This window comes from Barbus barbus, assembly GCF_936440315.1.
Source record: "Barbus barbus genome assembly, chromosome: 30".
Classification (NCBI taxonomy): domain Eukaryota; kingdom Metazoa; phylum Chordata; class Actinopteri; order Cypriniformes; family Cyprinidae; genus Barbus; species Barbus barbus.
Window position 1 is genome coordinate 4,945,841 of NC_136758.1, and position 24,545 is coordinate 4,970,385.

General features: G+C 35.9%; 1 protein-coding gene across 1 annotated transcript in view; it reads left to right on the plus strand.

Annotated features, from left to right (window-relative positions):
- The first annotated feature begins 1,052 nt into the window (after positions 1-1,052).
- The window catches only part of LOC306850293 (zinc finger protein 292-like), a 30,145-nt gene continuing 6,652 nt past the window's right edge, over positions 1,053-24,545 (plus strand). The window contains exons 1-7 of the mRNA XM_079385849.1: positions 1,053-1,389; positions 2,026-2,180; positions 11,807-11,885; positions 18,365-18,500; positions 18,648-18,850; positions 19,228-19,364; positions 24,349-24,487. Of these exons, the coding sequence (XP_079241975.1) occupies positions 1,255-1,389; positions 2,026-2,180; positions 11,807-11,885; positions 18,365-18,500; positions 18,648-18,850; positions 19,228-19,364; positions 24,349-24,487 (984 nt within the window). The 5' untranslated portion in view covers positions 1,053-1,254. The remainder of the gene's footprint in view (positions 1,390-2,025; positions 2,181-11,806; positions 11,886-18,364; positions 18,501-18,647; positions 18,851-19,227; positions 19,365-24,348; positions 24,488-24,545) is intronic.

Consider the following 24,545-nt stretch of genomic DNA (forward strand, 5'->3'; position numbering starts at 1 on the left):
TTGCCTAAAACTAGTTATATTCCCATCTACCTGTCATTTTACGCCACTTATTAGAATTTTGTTAGCTGTGCATATTTACTTTTCTACCATGCACATTTCTTCGTAAATTGTCAAGGCTGGGTGTTTTCCTTTCCAAAAAGTTGCCATCATTATTGCAACCAACATTTTAAGAGCACAGAATGTGATATTTTATCATTAATAAAATGCAAGAAAATATCATCACTGCACTTATTATTAGTTTAAAGCCCTCTTTTACTGGTAATTGTTTATTTTGTCATCTTATGTAAGATTGTTCAAATCCATATATTAAATTAAAAACATGATTGCTTGTGACATGCTTTGTTTCTTCTTTTCTCCATCCTTTTTATACTTGCTTTATTTATGGATTGAGGGTGACTGAAATTCCTACACACTTACAAATAAAAGTTTCAAAGTGGGTTTTCGGATTGAAGCCTTAGAAGAACCATTTTCAGTGAATGGTTCCTATAAGAACCCCTTGAATGTAAAGAACACTTTAATCAAAACCCCATAAAAAAGACTTGAACTTGAAGCCATGAAGGAACACGTGCTGAGAGAAACTATAATCACAAACCAGGTTAGCAAATATGCAAACCTGGTTTTTGATGTCCTGTCATGATAAAAGATAAACCAGTGCAACAGGACCACCAACCAAACATGATCAACACATTTAAATAAGAAACCAAATCATTGTGTACTTTTTTGTCTTTTCCTTTTCATTGTTCTTATCAAAACTGTAAATGTGTTTGTCTGTAATTTATTGTTACCAATACAAAGCCTTTTTTGCCATGCCACTTGAATTTAATAAAACGAATACGCTTAGCAAAAACCCCTTTAAATCGTTTCTTTTATGTGATTGAAACGATAGCGATTTTTTTTCTGTAGTTAGTAATGTCTGTGAATAGAGACTGCGCCATTGCTGGGACAGTGTGCGCGAGGCGAAGTTTCGAATGCTACTATGACCAAAGATGGGTGATCAATATTAATCACGGTGCTTTGATGTACTTCATAGCAGTTACTATGGCGACTGCTTCACAATCATAAATATTAAATCTGTCTTGTATACATCGCCTGGTGACGTTGCTGTAATGCAGATTTTCTCTTGAATATTAATTAGGTTGTGCTGACGATGCTCGGATACCCTCTAATAGCGACTGCACAGGTCATGAATATTTGGATCAGGCCTTGGTCGTAGTAGTAGTTTGAGATATTTGGGCTGGTGTGAATGCAGCGAAGATGGCGGAGGAGGAGGGCAACGCGACTGAGGTTGTGGCCCTCAGACACAAATTTCAGGATCTCATCTCTGAATTAAAACGGAGCTCCGAGTCGACGCTAGATGCCTCCAATAGTTTTTGTCAGGATTTCTGTCAAGTACGACTTTATTCATGTGTTTTGATCTGTCGGTCTTTGTTCGTGGACGATGCTGCATGTTTGCATCACCGCACCAACGATAACAAAACTAACAATAATAATACAGTCATTCATAAATGTGATGGGTAAAGCACAGAAATCTGTGTGATGGAGAGATGAAGCATGATTGTCTTTTAAAGTCATTAAATCTTGCATTCATGCCGTTTGTTTGTATGGTTTGGTCACAGCTCCTGATGGCTAACACATTAGCTTATTGTAGCAGCAGCCTGTACTTTCACTCAGGGAAAAATATATATCTTATATATAATCCTATAACCGTTATCTATATAAACACTCAGCAGATATAAATTAAAGAGACAGTTTCAATTGTTTGTCTCTTTTTTTGAACATTACTGCTGTTCTCAATTCATTATTTATCAGTTTGTGACTAAGTACTTTGACCAGCAGATTCAATAAATCATGCTAGCATCCTATCAGTATATGATTTTAATATTATTAATTTGCATATCATATAAATCTGCTGTTTTGTCAGATCTAGCATGTGTCATATTTCATTATTACTCTAACTACTGTTACATTCCTTTGTTGGAAATGGCTTTGGGCTGGACCATTCATTTATGGCTCTTTTTCATGCAGGTTTTGATGCATCATGGATGTCAGTGGAGACCAGATGGAGATCCGCTTCCTCTTTTGGAGATGTATACAGTAGCTATAATGTGTTGTGCTGAGGCCTGCCCGTTCCTCAGCCCTGAATGTGAACACGTCACAGATGTGCTGGAGAAGTTGTCATGGTGAGTATATTTTTCATTGGTACTCTCTCTGTATTAATATATCACAAAAGCTTTGCATGCTTGTTCTCTCTTTTGAGGTTATTTATTTATTTATTCATTTTTAGTATCACTTGAACTGAATATGAGGTTTTAATGCATTAAAACTAAATGTTAAGTTAAACCAGATGTCGCCAACCTTTTTTCATTCAAGAGCTACTTTTTAAAACCTTTTTTTTGTTGCATAAATATTCATAACATAGACATGTTATCTACTGACATGTACTACATGTTGAAATAGTTTTGTACCAAAAAAAAAAAATTGTACATTTAGTTGTTTAGCAGACTTACAAATGAGGACAATAGAAGCAATAAAATCTCACATTTCAGCCTTTAAATCATTTTTATATATGAAAGGATGAGTCACGATGATAAATTATATTTTATCTATTCTTGGGCTGTCACTAACGATTATTTTGGGTTACACTTTATTTCGATAGTCCACTTTAGACATTCTACTAACTATAAGTAACTTTGTAACTACATGTCAACTACTTCTCATTAATTTGCAACTACATGTCTACTAACTCTCAGTAGGGTAGGTTTAGGGTCAGTAGAATAAGTTGACCTATACTTGCAAAGTTTCTCATAGTCAGTATGTTGTATGTTGTGGACCCATCATAATAAAGTGTTAGCAGATATTAAGCAGACAGTCTACTAATACTCTAATGACTGCTAGTTGACATGTAGTTGCAAAGTTACTTACTGTTAGTAGAATGTCTAAAGTGGACTATCGAAATAAAGTGTTACCTTATTTTGGTAATCAAGTAATCTGGGGTCTCATTTATAAAACTCTCCATAGATTTCATCCTAAAAGTGTACGTAGGCACAAAAGCTAGATTTTGCGTATACACAAAAGTTTTCAGATTTATAAAAGCATGCGTACGCCAGAACCTGCGCAAAAATCCCAGTCAGGGGACGATTGTACATCTCCACCCCGACTCCTCCCCGAAATCACCATATATGGAGCTTACAACGCCTACTTTTACTATGCATAACCTCATCTGCATATAATTTCTGTGCATATTCCCATCCACGTGACACCATGTTTAACACCGTCAAAGGTACAACACATTAAGGAAATATGAGATACGGATTATAAATGCCATTTGTGCCATACACATTAATTTTTATTGCTAAAAATCATCCAGTATCCTTATGTTTTTGAATGAATATATCAAACCATAAAAACTGTTTAAAATAGTTCTCAGAAAAATAATTTAGAATAGAGTTGAGCTCATTCATTTCCCTTGGCCAAATAATATTTAAATTGTTTTTAAAAATTTAAATTAAATTAAATTAATGCAGTTTTTGCTGATAAGGTGAACATCTTTTAGCTATTTTTTTGGAAAAATATAGGCCTATTATTACAGTGTAAATACAGTTATCTGACTGCATGTCACTGGCAAAGTATTTTAAATAGGAAACGTGCAAATCTTACCGTTTTTCAAATACAGTGGTATTTTTCACGCCTTGTGAAAAACGGTAAGATTTGCACGTTTCCTATTTAAAATACTTTGCCAGTGACAGATAGGCCTATATTTTTCCAATAAAAATAGCTAAAAGATGTTCACCTCATCAACACCTCTGTGCAGCTGCGGTTGTACAGTTAACATTTTGGACCTATTCAAATCAGACAATAGACCGTTCCACCAAATCCAGCAGTGTCCGCCATAATATCGAAGTAAGTGCGCATCATTGATCAATGTTCTCGCTAATAATATGTGACCGTGGACCACAAAACCAGTCATAAGGGTCAATTTTCTGAAATTGAGATTTATACTATATTTATATTATCTGAAAGCTGAATAAATAAGCTTTGTTAGGATAGGACAATATTTGGCCGAGATACAACTATTTGAAAATCTGGAGTCTGAGAGTGTAAAAAAAAAATCAAAATATTGAGAAAATCCAAACGAAGTTCTTATCTATGCATATTACTAATCAAAAATTAAGTTTTGATATATTTACAGTAGGAAATTTACAAAATATCTTCATGGAACATGATCTTTAGTTAATGTCCTAATGATTTTTGGCTTAAAAAAATTGCTACAATTATACCTTAAAACTGGTTTTGTGGTCCAGGGTCACATATTTTCTCATAACATGAGATGTGCAGTTTCGTTTAAAGACAAATTATTGTGCACCTATTGCACTCCTCGCTGTCATTAAAACATAGCATGCCACAGGAAAAGTAATCAAGTGCATCTACTGCAAATAGGCTATGTCTAAACTCATATAGCTAACATCGGTTTAACTTCTGCATAATGACTTTATGTAATTTCAGTGCTTATCTCCATTAATGAGAGTGGAATATTTAATGTAAATGTGTTTATCGAAATGAAAACAGTTTAAAATCGTTGTTTACTTCATTACTTTTCTCTCTCCAAGAAAAAAGTCTGTATGCATGGGTCAGAGATTGCATGCTGGTGTTTTCGCAAATTTTCCCGTCATGTTTGTTTTTTATAAATCCCACCTTTTGTGTAGGAAGTGCAGATTTTGTGCGTACGCAGCGGTTATGAATGAGGCCCCTGTTGATTATTTTGACGAGTAATTGAGTAATCGGATAATTATAATAATTTTTTATGGTAATAAAAATAGACCAACACAAGCAATAGCTTTTAAAATGACTTAAAATACATATATAGTAATGAGGCAATAATAATTAGTTCAAATAATGTATCAAAAGCAAGTAGTCTTATGGGTTTATTGAACAAAACCGTTAAAATAGATACTGTATTATAAACAATAGAGCTAACATATTTTTTTCAGATTATACGTTTTTTTATTTTTTTTATGTACATTACATTTTTACAGTTGCAGTCCTTGTTTAGTTGTTGTCCCAGACTAAACAATATTTAATTTAAATGTCCACCTAAACTTTAATATTTCTTCACGACAAATGCTACTGTAATTTCTTGAATATGTGGACATCAAATCGTGTAAACTCGGAGTGAGGGTGTCAGCTTTTATTTTGAAAACGCGGTGAACAGTTAGCATATTGAGAAAGATATTGATGTATTCTCCTGGGTTTGCGTAAATGATTTACCTTACAAATCTGATGAAATGGCGCGTTCCCAGATGAACGTTATAATAAACCTAAACTCATAATAAGCAGAGATGGAATTTCAGAGCTCCACAGTCCACACGTGTAAATGATAACAGTTCGTCTGGAGCAGCATTTATTTTGAACGGAGCCGCTCTGACACGCACACGTGAACTACACACATGTACATAATTAAAACACATACAGTGGGTACGGAAAGTATTCAGACCCCCTTAAATTTTTCACTCTTTGTTATATTGCAGCCATTTGCTAAAATCATTTAAGTTCATTTTATTTCCTCAATGTATACACAGCACCTCATATTGACAGAAAAACACAGAATTGTTGACATTTGTGCAGATTTATTAAAAAATAAAAACTGAAATTTCACATGGTCCTAAGTATTCAGACCCTTTGCTCAGTATTTAGTAGAAGCACCCTTTTGATCTAATACAGCCATGAGTCTTTTTGGGAAAGATGCAACAAGTTTTTCACATCTGGATTTGGGGATCCTCTGCCATTCCTCCTTGCAGATCCTCTCCAGTTCTGTCAGGTTGGATGGTAAACGTAGGTGGACAGCCATTTTTAGGTCTCTCCAGAGATGCTCAATTGGGTTTAAGTCAGGGCTCTGGCTGGGCCATTCAAGAACAGTCACAGAGTTGTTGTGAAGCCACTCCTTCGTTATTTTAGCTGTGTGCTTAGGGTCATTGTCTTGTTGGAAGGTAAACCTTTGGCCCAGTCTGAGGTCCTGAGCACTCTGGAGAAGGTTTTCGTCCAGGATATCCCTGTACTTGGCCGCATTCATCTTTCCCTCAATTGCAACCAGTCAAAACACCCCCACAGCATGATGCTGCCACCACCATGCTTCACTGTTGGGACTGTATTGGACAGGTGATGAGCAGTGCCTGGTTTTCTCCACACATACCGCTTAGAATTTAGGCCAAAAAGTTCTATCTTGGTCTCATCAGACCAGAGAATCTTCAGGTGTTTTTTAGCAAACTCCATGCAGGCTTTCATGTGTCTTGCACTGAGGAGAGGCTTCCGTCGGGCCACTCTGCCATAAAGCCCCGACTGGTAGAGGGCTGCAGTGATGGTTGACTTTCTACAACTTTCTCCCATCTCCCGACTGCATCTCTGGAGGTCAGCCACAGTGATCTTTGGGTTCTTCTTTACCTCTCTCACCAAGGCTCTTCTCCCCCGATAGCTCAGTTTGACCGGACGGCCAGCTCTAGGAAGGGTTCTGGTCGTCCCAAACGTCATCCATTTAAGGATTATGGAGGCCACTGTGCTCTTAGGAACCTTAAGTGCAGCAGAAATTTTTTTGTAACCTTGGCCAGATCTGTGCCTTGCCACAATTCTGTCTCTGAGCTCTTCAGGCAGTTCCTTTGACCTCATGATTCTCATTTGCTCTGACATGCACTGTGAGCTGTAAGGTCTTATATAGACAGGTGTGTGGCTTTCCTAATCAAGTCCAGTCAGTATAATCAAACACAACTGGACTCAAATGAAGGTGTAGAACCATCTCAAGGATGATCAGAAGAAATGGACAGCACCTGAGTTAAATATATGAGTGTCACAGCAAAGGGTCTGAATACTTAGGACCATGTGATATTTCAGTTTTTCTTTTTTAATAAATCTGCAAAAATGTCAACAATTCTGTGTTTTTCTGTTAATATGGGGTGCTGTGTGTACATTAATTAGGAAAAAAAATGAACTTAAATGATTTTAGCAAATGGCTGCAATATAACAAAGAGTGAAAAATTTAAGGGGGTCTGAATACTTTCCGTACCCACTGTAAATTAAACCTTCAACGTATATATTTGTTTAATTGAATCGTAGCGTTTATGAATTCACAATAGCATTATGCTTTAGTATGATTTTATAATTGGTTTTAATATATCATGCAGCCTTGGAAAACGGTCTAATAAAGTGTTTCATGGACTCTCTTACACGTGTCTACACTGGACGCAAATGGAGCGACGCGACAGAATGCAGTAGAACCCATTATGATCAGTGATGCTGTCTACACTGGATGCGGTGCGACACGACGAGACAACACAAATCCCCGACAGTAAACTAATCTAATGCTTCGTTCTATTTATGATGAACTGACACAACTTACTTTTTTTTTTCTTTTTTTTTTATATAGCGCTTTTAACAATACAGATTGTGTCAAAGTACATAATAGTATCAAACTGGAGGATAGAGTGTCAGTAATGTATAAAAATAAGATTAAACACTCAATTTTCAGTTAAAGGCATTTCATTATTGAATTCAGAGATGTCATTGTCTAGCTCAGTTTAGTTTAAATAGTATCTGTGAAATCAAATTGACGATAATCGCTAGAAATTAAGTGTCCCCAACTGAGCAAGCCAGAGGCGACAGCTGCAAGGAACCAAAACTCCCTCTGTGACAGAATGGAGAAAAAACCTTAGGAGAAACCAGGCTCAGTTGGGGGGCCAGTTCTCCTCTGGACAGGAGATAATTGTTTACTTATTGTTTTAATAAAAAATGTTGTCTGTATTTATGTCTATTTGTGATAAGAGCTCACTCAGGTACTGAGGAGCTAAGCCATTCAGGGCTTTGTAAGTAGTTAACAAGATTTTAAAATCTATACGATATTTGATAGGGAGCCAGTGCAGTGTTTACAGAACCGGGCTAATATGGTCATACTTCCTGGTTCTAGTAAGAACTCTAGCTGCTACATTTTGGACCAGCTGTAGTTTGTTGATCGAGCATGCAGAACAACCACCCAGTAAAGCATTAAAATAAACGCATGAATTAGCATTTCTGCATTTGACATTGACAGCATAGGTCGTAATTTGGATATGTTTTTGAGATGGAAAAACGCAGTTTTACAGATGCTAGAAACATGTCTTTCAAATGAAAGATTGCTATCAAACAGCACACCTAGGTTCCTAACTGATGAAGAAGAATTGACAGAGAAGCCGTCAAGTGTTAGATAGTGTTCTAGGTTATTACATGTGGGGTTTTTAGGTCCGATAATTTACACTTCTGTTTTTTAAAAAATTTATACCGATACCGATACCTTGAGTTCGATACCGGTTCTTGAATGATACTTTTTTCACGTCCAGTGTAGACAGATTGCGGCGCAACACGACTGTTTCGTCTGGTGTAGACACGTTATTAACTTGAATTTTTCAAATTGCGAGGATCAAATTCCGGTTTAATATATATATATATATAATTAGAATACTAAATGGGATCATTAAAATAACCTCACGGCCAATATGTAAAAACAAAACAAAAGAAAATTATTTGCATTGGAGGGAGTGGGACCTGTTTATATTATCTCACTCTGATTGAATGAAAACGTCTTGGCAAGCTGCAACCACCAATCAGGCCAAGAGCTACTTGTAGCTCGCGAGCGACGTGTTGAAGACCCCTTAATTAAACACATGGCTTTTCTTTAATGAGGTTCATAATTACCACAGATATTTTGTTTAATATTGACATCACAAATATTTAACATGATTGCTCATTGACTTTGGAAACTTTATGTGCGATGTGACCATAAATGTTGTGTAACAAAATGAGTAATTTTATATCATGATAAAAATATCTTTCTAATCTAGTTATTTTTGCTGCAAAATAAAGTTATGATGCTAAAGTTTTATATGCTATATACATTTTACAGTTATCAATACCAGTGATGAAATAGCAGCAAAAGCTAATGCTAGTTATCATTTAGAAATGATAGAACAACTTCAGTTGTTTCAGTGCAATATGCAACTAGTAATGAAATTTTTGACTTATTGAATGATTTTACTGTTTGCTCTGAAACCCCTTTTTGTAGTGGTCTTTGCCAAGTCAGATCCACTAAGTGGGTCACTTAAAAAAAGAACTTAGAAAAATGTAATAAATTCATTGTCACTCTGGTGAAATGTGGAGTGCATATATAATATCATCTTTAAAGTTTTAAAATCCTGAGATTTGGAAGAATCTTTAACATAGAAATGTGTTGCTCATAGTGAAAGTAAAATTCTCAATTTTTTTCCTTCAGTGGAAAAAAAAACAAATCAAGATCACATCCTAATTCACTTTTAAGAAATCACTTAAATATTAACAAAGTACAAAGATGATTGTAATACTGATTACAAAGTTGAACTTAACCTGTAGTAGGCACCAATGATAAATGAATGCACGGCTGGCTATAAATGGATTTCAAGATGTGAAATATGATCATTAATTTGAGGGGGGAGGTTTTTTTTGGCATTTTAATTTCATTTTATTTATGAATTTATTTATTTTCTCACCTAAATGTTTAATCATTCAAAGTATTTTGCAATTGTTTTTGCAAGTGTTTTTACAATTTATATAATTTTGTGTTGATTCATATTTAAATTGTTAGAAATATACTAGTGCTGTCAATCGATTAAAAAATGTAATCGCGTTAATCACAATTAATCGTAAATCTTAATTACTAGGATTTACCTGTAAATGTGTTGAAATAAAGGAATGCATGACAAACTGGTCATGTAGGAAACAGAACCTTTCACATCTCCGCCAAGTATGAGACATAATCCTTATTATATCTCGCGCACTGTCGCTCTCTCTCTCTCTCTCTCTCTCTCTCTCGGACACACTCGCTCTCTCTCTCCGCGTTCGCGTCACTTGTCGAGCCCGGCGCCTTATAATCACACAATCCCTGCGTCCCAATCTGCATACTATACACCCTATCTGCCCTAAATAGTATTGAAAATTACTAATATCACATAGAATTTAGGATGGATAGTGTGCACATTGGGACGCAGACAATGGTTACCTTCCACGCTGCGATGACGGCAAGAAGTTGGGTTCAAACCTTATCGAACATTTAATTTTTGTTAAAAAATATTAACATATTATATTATATAAATATTTAATATTAACATTTTTAGATGAATCGCATGCGTTAACGCGTTAACATTGACGGCCCTAAAATATACTTACAGAAATGAAAAAAAGTGTACAATTACATTTTGTTGCGCAATAGCTTACACTTGATTCATTTCAAACTTTGAATTTAATTTAAGTTCAAATAAGTAAACAGTCAGTAATAAAATAAGAAAAAAATAAACTAATTACAAGCAATAGCATAAATAAACTAATAGAATATTGATATAAATGAAATGTATGACTTTTTTTCTTCAGTACAATATTAAAGATTTTTAGCTGAAACCATGGTCTTTGGTGATTCCTAAAATGCAAGTCAACAGCTCTCATCATTTTGAGAGTCAAAAAAGTATTAAATTAATACCCATGTTCACTGATTATATATTTGGCGCTTTCGCACCGGAACCTTTTCATAGTTTCTAGAACTATTGACGGAAGATTGGTGTGCTCGCACCGCAGGAACTAGGAATGTATTAAGTTCTAGGAACTCTGTTTGGGAGAACTAAATTAGCTCCTGATTAGACGCTGATTAGACAAACGCATACCAAACACTGGCTACCCAGCATTTTTTAAATCGCCATGTAAACATATTTACTCCACGAACATGGAAAACAGCGATAATGGCATTAACCTGTTGTCTGCAGCATTTTGTACTTTTCTCAGCCTCGATGATAACATTGTAAGTTATCATAAGAGATTTTCATGCTCTTATAATCATGTAAAGTGTGTGTTTATATTCCATCTCCGTTATCACGAAACCCACGACACATCAAAAACAGCTCTGAACGTGACAGTGTACTGTTTTTACTAAGGACTGTTTTTCTCTTTTCTCTTGCTTCATCTTGTACTTGAATAGTTTAAAATCAGTCATAATGGCGATAATGCTGAAAGTATCACAGCGTGCAAGTCACTTGCAGTGTATGCGTGATGTGGTGATGTCAAAATCATTTTTGCATTATATTGAGAGAGACAAAAATATAAGTGCCAAAAATATACAAATATATTTTAATTTTCACATAGGAGCATATGGGAGACTAAAGCTGTGTCCAAAGTCAGACTCTGTACCCTTGTATTTTTTTCTGTGCGATGTAAGCAGGTGTGCAGTCTGACCATTTTCAGACTAATTATTTTGGGCTGAAGGGGGAGCTACTATGAGTATAGTTGCTGGGTTTTACATTTGGACACGTTTTTTTTTTTTTGTGGCATGCCTAAAATTAAAGCTGATAAATATATTTTGCAAATATTAATTCTCCACTGACCAGTGCATAATGCTGACTTAAGGATGATGGTTGTGTCATGTTTTCAAAGTCTAAAAACTGTTCATACTGCCTGGTTTGCAGAACGGGTGGTATTTTCCATTTATACAGAGAGAGTTTAGTGGCTAACAGAACTCATTATGTCATTCTTTATTGTTTTAAATATGTCATTCAGCTTTGCAGCAATTCTAGATCAAATTGCTGCGGATCTGCAGTTCTCTGGGGTGCAATGTATATACCTTAACGTCCATATTTTGTTACTGATTTTTGTTCACTATTTAACCTTATATGCTATTCACTAAACAAAAAATTTGTGCATCAGTAAACAAGTGAGTAATTTTTTAATACAATGTAAGTGAATTTACTCATTAGATGTTTTTGTTTCCTCTTAGGAGCTGTCTGAATCTTCTGTTGTCATTCTCTGAGCAAATCCCTGGTGCCTTATGGGAAGAGTTTCAATCTTCTGTCAAGGTCAGAGACGATACATAATTGCATGTTTTTATTACCGTAAAGGTAACATGCAGCATATGGGGAATGAATGGATGGACCTAGATCATTCAACTATGAGGCAGAATGATACAATTAAGCATATAAGCATATAAAGGATCAGCTTTATCAACTGTTTAATCACACCCGTCACGCAATAACATAACTAATTTTTTTTATTTAAAGAACTATAAAGAGAACTTGGGTAAGAGGTCAAAATAAAAAATGTATATCAGATGGCTTGATTAAGGGCTTTAAGGGTTTACAAATCACTGAAAACTATTTTCAATGCACATTTTATCAGCTGAATGCCGCACGAGGCTGCTATTGTGCAAGCCAGGAACAACTAGAATGGCTGCACTATGAAGTAGCTGAATAATGTGATATGTTTTATTCACATAGTGAACAGAATCATATACACATACTAGGTGTGGACGATATGGGAAAAATATCATATCACAATTTTTTTTTTAGAAATATCACGATTCACGATTTTATCACGATTCTTTGTCATGTTGGTTTTACAAGTTGTCTGAGCATTACAGCCAAACTAAAGACAAAGCCTTTCAAGGTAAAAAAAAAAAAAAAAAGACATGGCAGATATTTAGGCCAAAGTGGGCGAAGATAAAAATCTTTGTCATCATTTTATCTTTCTTATTAAAAAATAAGAACAAAGATACACATTACAAATACACATAATATACAAATAAAACAAACAGGGCTTTATTTTCAGGTACAATAGGTGTATTTAGCAGAGCATTCAATGAAATTGAATGAACAAATATAAAAATAAAACACTAGATAGACTGATTCCTAAAGCAGCTGTATTAAAGTTTTTTCACTTTGCGTTTTGTTGTTTTGTTAACGTTAAATGAATAGTTCCCCCCCAAAACTAAATAGTCATCTGTCTGTCAATTCTGTCATAATGTTTTATTTTTATACCATCATTTACTCAAAAGTTGTTTTAAACCTGAATGAGTTTCTTTCTTCTGCTGAACATAAATGCTATTTTGAAGAAGGTGGAAAACCAATCAGTTGCTGGTCCTCAGTGACTTCCATAGGATTTTTCTTTCCTACTATCAAAGTCAATGTAGACCAGCAACTGTTTGGTTACCCTCATTCTTCAAAATATCTTCTTTTGGATTCAGCACAAGAAATTAATAGAGGTTTGGGACAACATGTGAGTGAGTAAATAATGACAGAAATGTAATTTTAGGGTGAACTATCCCTTTAATGACAGTCGACAGCACGTTTAGTGTCCTGTCCCTTTAAGAGCTGCACCAATCTGTTTCTCTCTTAACTATTTACTTTCATTTTAGAGATAACCAACTCAGTCTGTATGTAAACCTTGTGTGTTTTGACAGTATTAGCGCAAAAAATAAGTAAGTTAATCAGGCGCTGTTAGACAGGCTTTTTAGTGCGCGTGCTTCAGGTGAATGCGCTCAGAAAAAGCGCACGTCAGACCAGCGCGCGAATTAAACATTTAACCAGCAAGGCTTGTATGCAAATAATGTACTTTTGCGATCGCGAATAAGTGCAGTGTCCTGTCAGAGTAACTCTACTGCTGTATGTCGTGTTGTACAGTACATAGAGACGGAGGAGCCAGAACTGTATTTGAAAGAATGTGTGCTGTAGCACGATACTACGATATTTCTTCAAAAGCAGATCGTGGAGACATTTTTATCGTCCACGATCAAAAATCGTCATATCGCACACCCCTAACACATACTGTACATGTATACATGCGTACAAACAAATATTGTGTGCCATGATTATAAAGAAGTGACGTGATTATAAAAATAGCACTGCTAGTTTGGGCTGGACGATTAACCGAAAAGAAATCGAAACTGAAATTCAGAAACTCTAACTGACATAATTTTCCCATCTCTGTTATTTAGTTTTTTTAATCCTATTTATACTTTCCCCTTAAAAACATACTTCCGTGCATGTAGTTGGCACTGTACATGTATGACTATTGCGCTCGCATCTTTTGCGGCGTCTTGCATGTGAGCGCTGCTCATTAATGGCAGTTCCAAAACAGTGGACCAGTCTGAAGACCCTGGAGGTGGGGCAAGCGTTGCGAGTAGGGATGTCACGAGAACCGATACTATGGTACCAAGTTGGTATTTTAAAATCCTGTCAGTACTTGTATTTCTTCAGTAGCGTAAGTACCGATAGTACCGAAAGTGGCGAGGCTGCAATTCTTCCGGAACTGATGGGGGGCAGGCAGAGCAAACGCCTGGAAGTGTTTCAGTAGACAAAAAATGTCTACAAGCACACAGAAGAACTACATGTGGAAGATGGCGATGATATATGAATATGATTGTGTGAGATTTAAATGAGAGCGTGCAGCTCTGAAAGCATGAGTGCTGCACATGATAATGCACACACATAAAATTACTGTCTGTCGGACAGCTTACAGCTTGTTCATTCATTGTGTATCCATCCACAAATTATCCTTATTAACACCCATAATTAACTATTTCTTGCATTCAGAGTATAGGTGTGTGTGTTAGCCATGGAAATGTTCGGTTAAACCTTCGGTTTACCTTCGCTATTAATCTTAGATGATAAAAACAGAATTTAGGCTGGCCATACACTAGATGATTTTCAAATCTTAACCGATTTTACTAAGACCACAGACATGAAGACTGTTTCAAACGATTTTAGCCTTATAATCATCTGGACATGCACACTAGACAATTCGTCCAGACCTCGAAACCACACACTTGTTGACTATAGGAACGATTTTACAGTGACACGAGATCTCACAGAAACTCGCGAGATCAAACGTTACTAGTGAAGAAAAACAAATCTGTCAGCTGGCTATCCTGGGATGTGTATGGTGATGTATTCTGCTTTTGTTGCATTTTTGTGGCTGCAAAGTTTCAGCTGTAGAAGCATACAACATGCTTGTTGGGATGTTTGCTCGCTCTCATTGGCTATCGCGGGTATCACATCAGAGGCAGCTAGATCAAGAGTCGTAAATATCAAACATGTTTTATACAGCCATAATTTGGCTATAATTTAATTGTATCAAACAAGTATGATATTTACGATTTGAGTTAGGGGATGCTCCGTCTCGATCGGGAGCAGTTAAATAATCTTAATTACACCACACAATTAGGGTTTGGGTTTTTTCGATATCGGTGCCAAATCGATACTTTTAAAACGGTACCGGTGGCTGAACCGATACTTATAAAAAAATTTATTTTTTTTTTTTTTTTATTATTATTTACCAATTAATAATTGGATTGGCCATTATCACTTAACACGTCTTTTTCATTCATACTGGACGCTAGAGGGCGCCCTCACACAAAAAATCCACATATCCAGTCACAGAAGTAGCAGAACTCATGAAGCTCTAGGAAATCCTCAATATGGACAAAGGCATTGCTATCACTGTAACTGAGTAAACAGAAGATATAAACGTTTCAAATGATAAAACAAACACAAACACAAACACTCGACTACGACAATGTATAGTTTATCTGTGTTATTCAAGCCATCTCTGGTATTTTCATAATTAAATGTATTTATAATCCATTGCTAATCAATATGTTAGTAATCTATGGAACATATGTTCTGCCTCATTCTGTGACAAGAAGCTACATCAGATCACAAAAGTTGTGGACTAAAAAGGTTATAATGTTCTCTTTTGTTGGACACAGGTTTAAAAACGTGAATACACGAGAATTTTAGCTTTAGGCATTTTAATTTAATCATGTTTAGCTTAGCTAGTTAATGGAAGGCTACCTGCTGCTGTCAGAGCAAGTGTAATTACTGCATTCACGCTAGGGATGTTAATTTTGGTTATTTTTCCTAACCGACAACTGACACTCATTAACTGATTATTAACCGTTAACCGACAAGATTATTTTAAATTAGAACTGAATTAAATTAGAAAGAATAAGGGTCTGTGCCCTGTTAAAAATATTAACATTTGTTATCCGGGGATTAATTTTACATGCGCAAAAAGCAGCAAACAACAGAACATGAGGATTCACATGGACATCATATCACATCACGCACCTGCAGCGCTTCTGCGAGTGGAGAAAAACACAATAAAGCTAGGCGCTCTGCATATATATATTTATTTATTTATATTTATATATTTATTTTACAATAGCGCAAAGATTTGTTTTTATTGTGAATGTACACAAATAAAAGCAAACCTTTTACAGTTGCGTTTATCTTCATGACTAAAAAGAGTAGATGCTTCCACTGTTAGAATGGGGGTCAAGTGATTGCTCAAGCGCCGCATGCGCATACAGTTAAGCATTGCTATCTTGACAATGCAGCCTGTTCATTATAATTATAAAAAAACAATCAGTCAAATGTATGGGGAAAAAGCACACTGCTCAGTTTAAATATTTAGTCAAATCTGTGCCGTTAAGCGTTATCACTGTACCGCCACATCCCAACATTGGTTTCAGTTTCGTTTCAGCCTAAATTAATTTGTTTTGGTTTGTCGTTTATATAGCTATAGCTTTTTACATTTTTAATTCTTGTTCTTTTCTAAATAACCTACTGTTAATTGAAAGAATTTGTTGTGGAGTGAGAGGAACTGAAATAGCCTAGCTATGTTTACAGTGTTTATTATAATGTTTGTAATTCGCTTCGGCCTATTTCTGAATGAAATAATAAAATGCCAGTTATAGGCGACTTATGTATTTCTCTCTCTCTCTAAAAAAGTTTTTTTTTTTTTACTTTTTTTTTTTTTTTTCGCGTAGCTTATTTTAACCATGCAGCAAACCTTTTAAAATATTTTGATAAATTACTGAAAAAATAAATAAATGAATAAATATATATTCTCAGATGCTTTCATTTCCCGAGTTGTGCTTTTAAGTCGGAATGTGAAAACAGCACACTCACGTTACTACAAATATTTGTTGGACTTGTATTATTAGAGCATTCCGACTTGAATTCACGTGCATTTTCTCAGTCGGGAAATTATTTTTCACGTGCGGTGCCGGTGATGATGCTTCTTACGTTTGTTTTGGAGAAACAAAGGACAAATATTTCAATCGATCGAATAATAAAAGTAACTTTATAATAATAATAGGCATGATTAAAAATAAGAATGTAACAAGCCTACATCAATTGGAAATGCCAAATCCTCTTAATATTGCCAATAATTTATGTTTTTGACAATATCTCTGTCTATTGTCGATAGAAGATCATCGTCTTTCGACGCAAAGGAAGGTTGCCGCGGGGCCTTTCGCAGTACATGCTCTGCGTGCCCGTCCACTACTACGCCACTGGCAGACAGCACGTTGCCTGTTACGTCATTTGGGCTGCCTTATTGAATGCAGTTGCACTGAGAACATTATATTTCACACACTTTAAGCTCTTTTATTTTCCAAATGTAATAGGATTAGTCCAACAAATCCTTCGATTTATAATGTGTCCCTAACCGAAAGCCTCGTCCCGAATGGTTCAATATGAATACGTGCGTTGTTACACCCCTAGAAGATAAACTTGCATATCATCTGCATAGACATGAAAAGAGATTCCATACTTACCAAACATTGACCCAAGGGGTAACACATACAAAGAAAACTAAATCTGGTTGAGAATGGACCCCTGTGGAACCCCATTAAGCAAGGAGACAGGTTGTGTATAATCTTGATCGATATTAACTGAAAAGAATTTACATTGAGAATCTTAAGATTTCAATGGAATCTAAAAATTTGATATGGTAACTACATGTGCATGTCTGACTCAATATCAGGCAAAAACCAAGAGATCCGTGGAGCTGGAGTGTCTGCTTGAGTGCAAATTACTAATGACAAATTTAGTATTGATTAATGTAAATGAAAATCACATTTTCTTCACAATTACATTTTTCATCAAGTTCAAGTTTCAAGTAGTTGACCCTTAAAAGTTCATAATAATCTCTCTCCTATTTGTGTCTCTCCTATTTGTGGACATAGACCCCAGTAGGATAGAGAATATAGAATGGTAAAAAAATCAGTACTCTTACTATTTTAATAGCATATATACATTAAAATTAAGTACATTTGTACTTTACTGAAATAAAAATTTAACAGTTATTTTACTGGAATAATGTTTCATTAGGCTTTAAATCGAATACAAGGGATGTTAGTGATTTTGTCTTCTCAAATACTTTTTAATTCACCATGTCAAGTTAAAATAAGTTAGAACCTGTCTCAGGATGCAGTGGACATTTCCATTCATTTGTGTCTGGTTTCCACCCATACATTACTATATATATGATATTTTTTGTGTGTGTGTGCGATTGTTTTGCATGTTCAAGGACTTTGAATGTTTAACTTTTAATACATAGTTCAAGTTTTTTGCAAGTTTTCAATCACAATAAAACCATAATTCATTGTGGAATTATTGTGTATTTCTTTTAACCTTGGGCTTGACCAGTTAGATAACCCTTTACCACCACAGTGCTTGTATTATGAGTGTGTTGTTGATTTCTCTTAATGCAGATGGCTCATGGCATTCTTCAGGCACATGGAAACTCACAGCTTCATACCCTGTTGACTCTAGCAGAGGAGAATGGTGTGTGGTCCAACATCACGCTGTGTAGCCTTCTCTCAAGTGACATCACTGATGCACAGAAAGGTGAAATGTATTCTACTGTCTATAACTTTCTTATTTGAATGTTCTATTTGTTCTTATTTGCTTATTTATTTCCATATTTTGTTATAACATTAATTTATAATTTTACTACCATTGTTTTTAACTTGATTGAATGCGCTTCTTCCATAGTACATGAGTTTTTATCTCGAGAAGGACCTGAACTACTTCATATGCGTATAAAGCACCTAATGAAACAGAAGCATATGGAAAAAGCTGCAAGACTAGCTAAGACATGCGCAGAGTTTCCTGAATTTGGAGGCAAAAAGAACTTCAAACAGATCTACCTCGTATGTCTTTGTGAAATAAAGCCACAAGAAGAACTTATGCAAGAGGTAACTTATGCAAGAAAAAAAAAAGTCTGTCTACTTTGCATTATTGCTGAATTTTAAGCATATTTAGAGTTTTATTTCTGCTCTTTCATCTTTTTTTTGTTTCATTTGAAATTATAACCAGGCTGTTTGTGTTCTAATAATAATTATAGCTGTATGCCGCAGTGGACTGTACTGAAAAGTTCTCCTCAGTGACAAGTAGCCATTATTTATCGAATTTAGCTTTTCGGTCACCTCTTAGGGTCTTTAAAAGGCCTTTAAAACATTTGTGTTGAGCACTTTAAAAAAAAAATTTTTCCAGGCAACAGTCATTCTATTATATATATATTACACATACACACCTAAATTTTAAGCTAAATTCTGTCCATTCTGTTTGGCAGATAAAGGAGATAGACTGCAAAGAGGCTCTGGACATGATTTGTAATTTAGAGTCTGAGGAAGAGGAAAAGGGAGCTCTCAGTCTTTGTACGGCATTTTTCAAGCGCCAGCTTCTCAGTGGCGATGCTTATTGTGCCTGGTAAGTTCTCACTCAAAATTTTCATTCACTGTACATTAGCACTGCACTAATAATGTAAAAGTGATTGTGATTTCATGATTGTGACAGTTTTACTAAGGAATAGAAAGAAGTCTATGAATAAGGCCAGGGTTGACCTCGTTGCTATGGATGATGTCAGCATGCTTACCAACTATGCACACAGTGATTGGCTGATAGGGGAGGGGTCTCTGAGATTTATTCCTAGAAATATTGTAGAGTGCGATATTATGTTGCCATATTCAAATAAAGATTTAAAAATAAAAAATTAAATTTTCCACATTGAACTAAAGATTTTAAGATACAGGCTAAGTGTCACTAATTAAACAAGTATATGTTCAGCTAATTGTTAGCCTCTTGCATGTGTGCTTCTCGTAAACAATTAGCAGATATGCATATAAACAGCCTTTTAATTAACAGAGTAGAATAATCATGGCTGATAGCAAGACATGTAAACGTAAAAGAAAACCAAACTGGATGCAAGAACAGCTGTTGCTTCTTGCCCAACTGGTTAATGAATACAAGGATAGGCTATAATCAAAGGAAAATCTGGAGTTTGGATAAGCTCATTATCATCAAATGTTTCTAAATCGTTTACGTTCTGAGGCAGATTCCCGGCAGCAGCCATTTTAGGATAGTTTGTGGCTTGGTCTTAGTGACTTGGAAGTCCTCTTCGCTACTCCTAACGTTTCACAGCTTTTTTTAGGAGCTAGTTTTAGCGCTAAAACACTTTGTAAAGTACTCTTAGCAAAAAAAATTTTGCCTTAGCAAGGCAAGTTTATTTATTTAGCACATTTCATACACAATAGTAATTCAAAGTGCTTTACATGAAAGAAAGTAAAAGTCATAAAAAAATTAGAATAATAATATTGATCACAGCAATAAAATGGAGTTGAAAAAATATATATATATTTTAATAATAATAATAAAAACAAGAAACTTAAAAACAAATATTCTCAAGCTTTGTTCAAACTCTTCCGCACTAAGTGAGCGGAAAAAAAACCTTCCAAAACACCTAACTATTCCACTACTTCACCCCCTACTTACTTTGACCATCATATCTGACCTATTCGCTGAAACTCGGGGCGTGCCCCTGTCTGTAATGCATTTTGTCCCTCCCGGACTGTGCACGTCTTAATCTAAAGATACGCACTCATACACCTTTACACTTACAGGTGTACCTAAATTATGACACCAGTTTTCTTCTGCTGGTGTCCCTCACTCACGTCCGAGTGAGTCTATCGCTCTCCCCCTCCCGCACTCCCTCCGCTTACAGACAGTCCCTAACCAGAAACCAAACAAACAGAACTCAGAGGTCCTACTTTAAACTGATTAACCAACACACTTGTCTTTCTTTGCCCACATTCTCTTTACCAACTTTCCCCTTGTTTTGTGTGAACCCTTGGTATTTCTAACTGACTTGATCCTAATGATCTGAGTGGTCTTTTAGGTTTATATTCAGTTAGAATATCTGCAATATATTTGGGTCCTAGGCCATTTAGTGATTTCTAAACAAGTAAAAGTACTTTAAAATCAATCCTAAATGTAACTGGAAGCCAGTGTAAGGACCTGAGGACTGGTGTGATATGCTCAGATTGTCTGGTTCTAGTCAGAATCCTGGCAGCAGCGTTCTGGATGAGCTGCAGTTGTCTAATGGTCTTCTTGGGAAGGCCGGTGAGGAAACCATTACAATAATCCACCCTGCTGGTGATAAAGGCATGAACAAGTTTCTCCAAATCTTGACTGGAAACAAAACATCTAATTCTTGCAATGTTTTTGAGATGATAGTATGCTGATTTAGTTACTGCTTTGACATGACTACTGAAACTAAGGTCTGTCTCCAGAATCACCCCAAGAATTCTGACTTGATTTTTAGTTGTTTGACCCCTAGAGTCAAGGTATGCATTCACCTTGAGAACTTCATATTTGTTTCCAAATGCAATGACTTCTGTTTTCTCTTTGTTTAACTGAAGAAAGTTTTGGCACATCCAACTGTTAATTTCATCAATGCATTTGCAGAGGGAGTCAATGGGGATAAGGCTAGGTAAATCTGGGTATCATTAGCATAGCTGTGATGGTTTATGTGTTGGTTCTTCCTCATTGTCTGACTTAGTGGGAGCCATATACAAGCTAAACAAGAGCGGTGCAAGAATTGAGACTGGGACTCCGCATGTCATGGACGTCCACATTGACTTATGCTCTCCTATACTCACATAATAACCTTTCCCTTTTAAGTATGATCTGAACCATTTGAGTACCATCCCAGAAAGCCCGACCCAGTTTTCCAGTCTCTCTAGAAGTATGTTATGATCGACAGTGTCAAATGCAGCACTAAGATCTAGTAGTACCAGCAGTGATATTTTGCCAGAATCAGAATGAAAGGGAATATCATTTATTATCTTAATAAGTGTCGTCTCTGAGCTGTGATGCGCTCGGAAACCAGATTGAAAATTGTCCAGATATCCATTTGAGTTTAAGTAGTTGTTCAGCTGATTAAAAACTACCTTTTCAATAATCTTACTTATGAAAGGAAGATTTGATATTGGTCTATAGTTGCTCAATATGGTGTTATCATGATTGCGCTTTTTCAGAAGGGACTTGACAACTGCAGTTTTCGTGGAGTTTAGAAAAGTCCTAGAAAAAAGTGAGGCATTCACCACTTTTAAGAGATCTGCTACCAAACAGTTAAGCACACTTTTGAAAAAAGATGTGGGAAGCGTGTCAAGATAGCAGGTTGACGATTTAAGGTGCTGTACTATTTCTTCCAATATTTTCCTATCAATTGCTTAAAAAACAGACATATTTACTTCTTTTTGAAATTGCGGTCGAATCTGTGTGACCTCTGCATAACTTGAGGATGTGCCAATCACCTTTCTGATATTATTGATCTTCCCAAAAAGAAGGAAGCAAACTCATTGCATTTGCTGTCGGAAAGCATTTCACTGGGAATCTGATTTTGGGGGTTTGTTAGTCTCTCAACAGTAGCAAAAAAGAGTGCAAGTGTTGTATAAGTTACTGTTTATAAGGTTTGAGAAGAAGGTCTGTCTAGCTGTGGCTTAGGGCTGGGCGATATATCGCATGCTATATGCATACGCATCTCATCAGTAAAGCCGGTTCCTTGATTAGCGCTAAATCTCCATCACCTGTTTTCAAATGGAGCGGCATTTAATACACGGAGCCGTAGTTCACTGACAAGCTACGCAATATCGCTGATATATCGCCTTCGATAATGAAAGTGATATTGCGTAGCTTGTCAGTGAACTACGGCTCCGTGTATTAAATGCCGCTCCATTTGAAAACAGGTGATGGAGATTTAATGCTAATCAAGGAACCGGCTTTACTGACGAGATGTGCATGCATATAGCATGCGATATATTGCCCAGCCCTACTGTGGCTAGTTCCGCATTGAAAGAATGAAGGCTGTTTTTATAGATGCTATAGTGAATTTCGAGTTTTGTCTCCCGCCACATCCACTCAGCTTTTCTGCATTGTCTTGTCATAGTCTGAACTGCTGTTGATTTTCTCCATGTTGATTTTTGTCTACGATTCTTCTTGCAGACTTTCACGGGAGCAATATCATCAATAACATTCTTAACTTTTGAGTTAAAGGAATCGAGGAGCAGATCAACAGAGTCTGCAGAAATGCTCGGTGTTGAAGATATAGCTTCCATAAATAGCACACTAGTGTTCTCGTTAATGCATCTCTTTTTGACAGAGACAGATCTAGATTCTCAGACGAAACGCTCAGCTTCCAGTTCATCCTCCCAGGCCACTTTAAATCTCTCATTAGGGGCTGTGACACAACTTTCAAATAAGCCAACGAATTCAGAGATAAGATGCGTAGAATGAGGAGGATTTAAGAAAATATTAAAAAACACATGCTTCTCAGGGAGGAATTCAAAATGTTAAATTCTTAGCTGGTTAAATGATGCAAACCTTCCCTCAACATAAAGGTCCTTAATTGAACATAAACCCTTCTCCTTCCAAACAAAATAAGTTCTGTCAGACCATTGGGGTGAAAAAGAATGATTGTAGCAATTTGGTGTATACACAGAGGTCTCTGGCAGGGACATGACTTTTCTTACTTGATTTAAAATTTTGATTGAATTTTTCAACACAATACTTTGCTTATTTATACTACCGTGCAAAGGCAAAAGGCGTAACTTCGATTTTGGTCGAAAATTAGTTATTGATATTTTTGGAACGTTCAAGACATCCTAACAGTTCGCAATTAAATCCATATCCTACCTTTTCTTTTAACCCGATAAAATCAATCCATGGCGATGAACGTCATCGGAGATGTTTAATCCACAAGCATTCTGTGCATTATTCCTGCTTGCTGGCGTTCACATAAATCCACAAGTCGTTCTTTTAGGTTAAGCTATTTCATTCAAGTCAATATAAAAGCAATTATGCTATGTCTAGCATTATTTTATGTTACTGAGCATAGCACTTTTAGTCTGCTTGTTACGGTAAAAAAAAACAATGTATGCAGTAGCCTATATGAGCTAGCTCATATAGGTAGCCCATGTTCACTAGATTTTATGCAGGTGTTACTGTAAGGATTTTGTAAATGGTGATCAGCAACCAAATATTGATCATGTGGAAATTACTGCCTTTTGCCTTGGTGTGACTTCTCACTTTTTGCAGACAATGCAAAAGCAGAGTACAGTAACTTCAAAATAGGGGTAAAAATCTAGTTTGAGCCCACAATTTTTTAATGTAGATAATTTTCATTACTAAAACATCTAATTGCCAAATTTCCAGTGTCTTACCTAAAATTAATTTGGCTGGACAAATAAAAAACTTTAAAGTAATTTTGTTTCACACTCTAGCGAGTTAAGGTCCAGTTATTGTGCAGTGTAGACAGCTTGATTGATTTTAACAGGAGTTCTCTTGAGGTTGCATGAAAATAATTGAACAATTTTGAACAAATTATGTTTATCATTTTATATTGTACATCTTACAGGGAGCTGACACTGTTTTGGAGTAAACTTCTTATACGGCTCGAATCAAAACAGGCCTTTTTGGAGCAATGCAGACTGTTAGCACGCCTCTCTGGGAGTGTGTACCATATTCTGCTCCTCATCAAAGTCATTCAGGCTGAGGTTAGAAAAGTTTTTGTTTTTATGTCAATGTGATTTGGAAATCAAGGCAATGGCATTC